The sequence below is a fragment of the Aedes albopictus genome, chromosome 3 (genome assembly GCF_035046485.1).
Source record: "Aedes albopictus strain Foshan chromosome 3, AalbF5, whole genome shotgun sequence".
Taxonomy (NCBI): domain Eukaryota; kingdom Metazoa; phylum Arthropoda; class Insecta; order Diptera; family Culicidae; genus Aedes; species Aedes albopictus.
The window spans coordinates 113,174,578-113,181,652 of NC_085138.1; the positions used below are offsets into that span (position 1 = coordinate 113,174,578).

At 40.8% G+C, this 7,075-nt stretch overlaps 2 protein-coding genes across 2 annotated transcripts; both read right to left on the minus strand.

Moving 5' to 3' along the window:
• Positions 1-1,340: 1,340 nt before the first annotated feature.
• On the minus strand, positions 1,341-3,344 carry LOC134290329 (uncharacterized protein K02A2.6-like). Its single transcript, XM_062857443.1, has one exon. The coding sequence runs from the start codon at positions 3,342-3,344 to the stop codon at positions 1,341-1,343; it is 2,004 nt and encodes a 667-aa protein (XP_062713427.1).
• A 91-nt stretch (positions 3,345-3,435) lies between these two features.
• On the minus strand, positions 3,436-5,211 carry LOC109622378 (uncharacterized protein K02A2.6-like). Its single transcript, XM_062857444.1, has one exon. It carries the CDS (start codon positions 5,209-5,211, stop codon positions 3,436-3,438), a length of 1,776 nt encoding a protein of 591 aa, XP_062713428.1.
• Positions 5,212-7,075: the final 1,864 nt, after the last annotated feature.

Here is a 7,075-nt window from a genome sequence, read left to right on the forward strand (position 1 = left end):
GCCACAAAAACCTTACAATATTCCAAATATACAAAGTTTTGCAAAAAAATTCAATATTGTCCATTTACTAAAATCCTATTATCTCAGCTTCTAGACAAGATATTTTGAATCTTTTGTTAGTGAAATGACGCATACAAATAGCACCAGGTAAAACCTTCAAAATTTAAAAAAATCGTTCACGTACTTTTTTTTTCAAATTTAGATGAAAATATTCTCAAAAACAATAGTCTTTTCATCAACATAAAAACGGTTCTGCCGTCAATATAAATACAATATTTCAAAAACTAATCCCCTTCAAGAATGGGTAGAGGTCCATAGAAAAATACAAAAATATTTAAAAATATCAGAAGTTGAAAAAAATATTACGAAAAAATAATTTTTTGAGACTTCACGAAAATGGGCCATTTTTCAAAAATCGCCCTAGCGGAACCTCTAAATGATTTTTTAGAAAACCGAAATGTTCTACAAACATGTACGATGGGAATTATCAGAGTGTTACATCTGTTTGTCTGTGCATCAAATATGTACATCTTTCATTTAAGGGTTGAGCACCTTGACTTTTCGAACATCGATTTTTTTTGGGACAGTCTAATCACAGACAAACAGACGTAACTCTTAGAGGAAATTCATCTAAAACCTTTGCCCGGTGTCATTTTCATGAGCACACTGCCACCTGTTGGTAGAACCGCGCGCGACACTGTCGGCCATGATGGATTTCGATTTGACGTCTTTCTGACACGCACACTACTACACAAATTGCCTGTAATTTTCGTTTGCATCATTCAGCAACGTGTACACTGGCAAACGTCAAAGCGATCGAGCACTAGCACCTCAGGTGGAACGATCGCGCAAATCAAATGAAATTTGAATTGATCGTTAAATGCATGTGCCAAGATTTTTTGAAGAGTGTTACGTCTGTTTGTCTGTGGTCTAATATGGTATGTGGGGGCAAGATGGGTCAGGGGGCAAGATGGGTCAGTACCGTTTTCAATCGCACAATATATGTTTTGAATCTTTCAATAATTTTCCCAGATGAACGACGGGGATACACAAAAACGTGGTATATTGTTTTGAAAATTCTATACGTTCCTCGCACAGAAAAAAAAACAAAATATTTTTTCGTTATACTCCTTGTTCTGTATTGGAACAATTAAGAAAACGTCCTTTTTCTATGACGGTAAAATACAGAATGGTTCTTTATTTCTAATCAACAAGTTTAGTAACTAAGCAGAAGGTTGCCACCCGATAGGTCCACGGCTTGCCGCGTTGCGTTGGTATCGCTGAGAGCCACGTGTTTTGGTAGCGCTGAGAACCACGCGACAGCACATCTTCCCCGTAAGCTAGAACCGGTCTGGAGCGCGAACCATTCGGTTGCTTCTTGAAACGTATATTCCATCATCACGATAGTAGCCGCGTTGTTGTTGAACTGGAACGGAATCATCGAATGCATCATCTTCTGCCGATTGATATTCATCGTCCGGAACAGGCTCATGATCATCATCTGCAACCGGATCTCTTTCCCCACTGTTATCGTCCTCATAATCGTCATAATCGTATTTCAGCAGTTGATGGGTTCTTCGTGTAATCGTACCCAGCTCAGCAGCAGCACACTCGTAAATATTTTGGCTTTTCCTTCTTGAAATCGTCGCTTTAATCCATCGCTGTCTGTCAGGATCTCGATAGTCCCTCGCATAAACCGATTCGCCAACAGCAAAACAGGTATCTTTCTTGTTTTCGTTATACTTCCATGTCTTCACAGCATGTTTCACAACGTTGTCCTTTCGTAAGGTATCAAATCTAGTCCTCATTTCACGTCCAAACATTAGTTTGAATGGGGTCTCGTTTGTTGTACAATGCGGCGTCGCTCGATACATTTGAAGATAATGGTTCATCATTGAAGAAAGTGACTTACCACGGCTATTACTATCAGTTAGCATCTTTTTCAAAGCATACTTGAAAGTCTTCACTGCATTTTCAGCCGCACCATTTGAACAGGGACTGTAAGGTGCTGAAGTCAGATGTCGTATTCCTTTATCCTTGCAAAATTCTTGAAATTCGGCCGCAGTAAACGATCTTCCATTATCCGCCACCAGAACATCGCAATTTCCGAATCGTCCAAAACAATCCTCCAGCTTCTCAATGGTCTCTTTAGTCGTAAGCGAACTCACCAAATAAACTTCCACCCATTTGGAGTAGCTATCCGTTATGATCAGGAAGTTCTTATTCTTCAAAAACAGATGATCTATGTGAACTCGCTCGAATGGCCGGGAACATAGCTTCCATGGAGAAATCGGCACATTCCCAGATTCAGGCCGGAACTGGATACATTGTTCACATCGCTTACCCAAGTCTTCAATATCCTTGTCGATGCTAGGCCACCAGAAATAATTCCTCGCCAACGACTTCATCTTGACGATCCCCATATGCGTTGAGTGCAATTCTTGAAGCAGGAACGTCCGAAGTTTCGCAGGTGCCACGATACGGTAACCCCACATCAGTACTTCCTCTTCCACGATTAGCTCTGTTCTGCGGACGAAGAACTTCTTCAACTCTGGGTCTTGAACATTGGTTGGCCATCCAGTCTTGACGTAGCTCACAACACGACTCAGGGCAGGATCTCGTCGAGTTTCAACAATTAATTGCTTCCGTTCTACCAATGATCTTGTTTCATATTTTATGAACTGCAGGTACATCGCTTCTTCATCGTTAATATCGTCGTCCTCACAGCACAATACCGGAGATCTTGATAGAAAATCGGCCACCTTGTTGCTGACTCCTTTGATATATTTGATCTCGTAATCATAATTGGCCAGGAACACTGCCCAGCGCTGCAGCTTGCCGAACACCATATCCGGAATGCCTTTTCGTCCAAAAAGTGATATTAGCGGTTGATGATCGGTCCAAAACGTAAAATTTCGTCCAAGTAGATAACCGCTCAACCTTCGAACAGCGTAATACACAGCCAAAGCTTCCATATCCAGCGGAGAGTATTCCTTCTCGTGGTTTTTCAGTACTCTTGAAATAAAAGTCACTGGTCTTTGATTTCCATCTGGACACACTTGAAACAGCGCAGCACCAATGCCTTTGCCAGAAGCATCTGTAACTAATACTACCGGCCAATCAGGATTGTATGGAATCAACACGTTGTCCGAGCAAATCTTCAACTTGATATCCTGGAACGCAGCCTCACAGTCGGAAGTCCATTCATAGTTCACATCCTTCTTCAACAGCCGATACAATGGGCTAAGTGTAGCTGATACGTTCGGAATGAACTTCGAGTAGTACGTAACCATTCCAAGAAATTCTCGTAGTAGTTTCACGTTTGCTGGTCTCGCAACATCCATAATCGCTCGAACTTTCTCCGGATCTTTGTGAAGACCGTCTCCATCCACGATGTGTCCCAAAAATTGGAGTCGTTTCTTGAAAAATTCACATTTACCTTTGTTGAGCCGGAATCCAGCATCCCAAAAGCTTCTCTAATACTCTCGACAGATTGTTCAGGTGTTCCTCGATAGTTGCTCCGGTCACCAGCACATCATCCAGAAAGTTGACACATCCAGGGCAATCTTGCAATAGCCTCTCCAGGATCTCTTGAAAAATAGCACAAGCAGGTTTTGTTCCAAACGGCAATCTGTTCACATAGTAGATTCCTTTATGCGTGCTCCAAGCCAACATCTTCTTCGATTCTTCGTCAAGCAGAAGTTGATTGTATGCTGATTTCAGGTCGAGTTTCGAAAAGAACTTTCCTCCGTTGAGTTTGGCAAAAATGTCTTCGGCCACAGGCATAGGGTAACGTTTGTCTTCCAGAAACGGATTCACTGTTACACGGTAATCAGCACACAACCAGATCGAATTGTCCTTCTTCAATACCGGAACCAATGGCGTTCCCCAATCAGCATTCTCAGCTTTCGAAATGATACCGGTTTTCTCGAGCTTTTCCAGTTCTTCTTCAACTTTTGGTTGGAACGAAATCGGAATTTTCCTTGGCTTCACAAACTTCGGAACGGCATCTGGCTTTAGCTGCAGACTAACTTTCGAATACTTGTAGCAGCCCAAAGAATCGTCAAACAAGTCTTCGTAACGGTTCAGCACTGGTTTCAGCCGCTCTTCCAAATTCTCCGTTTGTTCAGCATCTATTTTGTTAAATTTGATTTTCAGCAAGTCGCCAATGAAATCTCTTCCGATCAGAGGGTTCCTTCCGCCTTCAACCACCACAACTTGACCAACCGCTTGTACGCCTTGATACTTCAATACTGCATCGAATGCTCCTCTTGGTGTAGCTTCGCCGCCAGTATAGAATACCAGCTTTCCTTGGAACGGGCGTAGGGGAAATTCTCCGAACTGAGACTCATAAAATTCCTCCGAGATAACGGTAATTGGTGATCCAGTGTCCACCTCAAACTTCGTGTTCCTTCCATTCACGCTAATACTCACGCAATAAGGGTCACTGTACGCCATGTTGTTGATCTCCAAATGGTTCACGGTTTTATCCTTCCGTCCGAGGTTTTCCTTCGTCTTCCTTGGACAGACCACGGCAATATGTCCCTTCTCTTTGCAGATATTGCAGACATAACTTCGGTACTGACAGCTGCGGAAATCATGATTGGCTTTACCGCAGGCGTAACACGTAGCAGATCCAGTTTTCTTGAACGATTTCGGAACATAATTGGGCTTCTTCTCAACGATCTTGTTCACCTCCAGGACCGCTCGATTCTTCAATGTAGCTTCACGTTTCGACGCTATTTTGAGCAAATCCTCCAACGAAACCGCGTCATCCTCTTCGCACAATCTTTCAAAAATCGGTCCAGGTCGAAGTCCCGTGACAAAAATGTCCTTCAAAGCGTGATCCAAATGTTCACCGAATTCACAGTTCAGCGACAGCCTCTTCAACCGCACATGCCATTCCAAAACGCTCTCGTCTGGTTCTTGCCGCGCCCGGTAGAACAAAGCTCTCTCCCGATAGGTAACAACCGTCGCACAAAATCTTCCTTTCAGCAATCCACACAGCTCGTCGTACGTCTTGGTGTTTGGTTTTGCAGGGTAACAAATATTCTTCACCGTCTGGTATACCTCAAGCGAAATCGATGTTAGGAGTACAGCGGATTTACGCTCCTCTTCCAAATCAACCGCAACGAAGTACTGCTCCAAACGTTCCTGGTACATCTCCCATTGATCTCCCAGGGCAAATCTTGGCGGACCGTAACCTTCCATCTTCATAATACGTAGGTTTGAACTCCTTTCGTCGCCAATTGTTCTGTATTGGAACAATTAAGAAAACGTCCTTTTTCTATGACGGTAAAATACAGAATGGTTCTTTATTTCTAATCAACAAGTTTAGTAACTAAGCAGAAGGTTGCCACCCGATAGGTCCACGGCTTGCCGCGTTGCGTTGGTATCGCTGAGAGCCACGTGTTTTGGTAGCGCTGAGAACCACGCGACAGCACACTCCTTATGCTATACATTCCATATAACTACGTGTATTGTGTAGACGGGGCAAGATGGGTCACCCTAATTTTTCGGTATATTTGCATAGTTTTTGAAAATGTTTTATTTTTCATGGAAAGGCTATTCTGTGACCTACATTATCGAAGCGATGAGACACTGAAAATTTGAGAACATATTTTTTAAATTTTCCTTAAAAAATATAGGTTTTCAAAGTCCGTTTATGGCTACCCGAACAAAAATCTTCTAGTTCTGAGAATAATCTACCGATATGTTTCAACACTTTCTTCATGTAATCTGTACGTCTATGAAGCTTAGATGTATAGAGAAAAACTAGAAGATATAGTATTTTTTGTTGGAGGAAAATTGAGTTTTCTTATAGTTGACCCATCTTGCCCCCGTTAAAATGAGGTGGGGCAAGATGGGTCATGTTTTGAAAATTGTTTGTCAAGAAGCAGGTTTCAAACTTTATTACCTTTTTATACTCTAATATCATAGCTGACTAGTGTATCTGAGAGTCGTGGTAGAATACAGAGAAATGCGATTTATATTCAGAAAGCTTTAGGGATCCATTTCTTAGGTGACCCATCCTGCCCCCACTTACCATACTCAGTGTAAGAAAAGCGAAATCTTTCACAATTGTTCGTGTCGCTTCCTATATTCAAACTATTTTGCTAGTCGTAGTCAATCTGGATGTAAGACTTACACACAGTGGAGCACCTAGTACATCAAAACTGATCAAAATTATTTTAACGTATTTTCGCAACCCAAATGCAACCCAAATTAGTAACGAAACGTATTTCATAGTTTTCAATGAATTTTATAACAATAAATTCACCTAGCAGTGAGAAACAACCAATCTAACCGACTTCAACAAGATTTTTTTTAATAATACAACCATTCCATAGAAAACGACATAGTGCGTCTCCGAACATCGTGATACTTGGTGGTTTTGTAGTTTATCGAAAATAATTAGACCCGTATTTTTTTTATTTCGTCATTAGGGTGAAAAATTTTATGATTGTAAAAGTCAAGATTTTTCGAAACCAAATTATTTTTCAAAAAATCACAGCTTTTGAACCAGTTGACCGATTTTAAACTTTTTTTTTTGCTTGAAAGCTGTTGAATTCTAGTTTTCAGCAAAAATACGTTCAGAGGGCAAAATTGTGTTTTTAGGCAAATAACATCATATAATAAAATAATTATCACGATTTTTTCAAAGTTTTGCAACTTTTGAAATCGGAAACATCCGGAAGGTTTTCTTTCTGCATTTGAAAAAGGAACAATAGTTTTATCATACACTAGAAGCAGATTTCCCGGAAACTGCCGGAAAATCGACTTATTTCATTTTGAGTGTGTATTTTTTTTTCAATATTTTCATATATTGTATGTAAACTCAGCGTCAATTTGTTTGGGTTTCAAATTAGCAGAATAACAACATTAACCTTCTTTAACAAACTGCATCGCTGAATTGATTGACCATCAATTTTATTCACTTTGTACGGTCAAAACTAGCACGCGCTGTGAGTTGTATAAAAGAAAACGGTTAAAATTCAGCTTTACTAAACCTCTTCTGATAAGCGTAAACAAAACATTTGGACACTGCTTAGCTGTCAAACGATTACACGATAAC

Excerpts from the sequence above, each read along its gene's own strand:
- LOC134290329 (XM_062857443.1), bottom strand. The coding sequence starts at position 3,344 with ATGGATGTTGCGAGACCAGCAAACGTGAAACTACTACGAGAATTTCTT.
- LOC109622378 (XM_062857444.1), bottom strand. The coding sequence starts at position 5,211 with ATGGAAGGTTACGGTCCGCCAAGATTTGCCCTGGGAGATCAATGGGAG.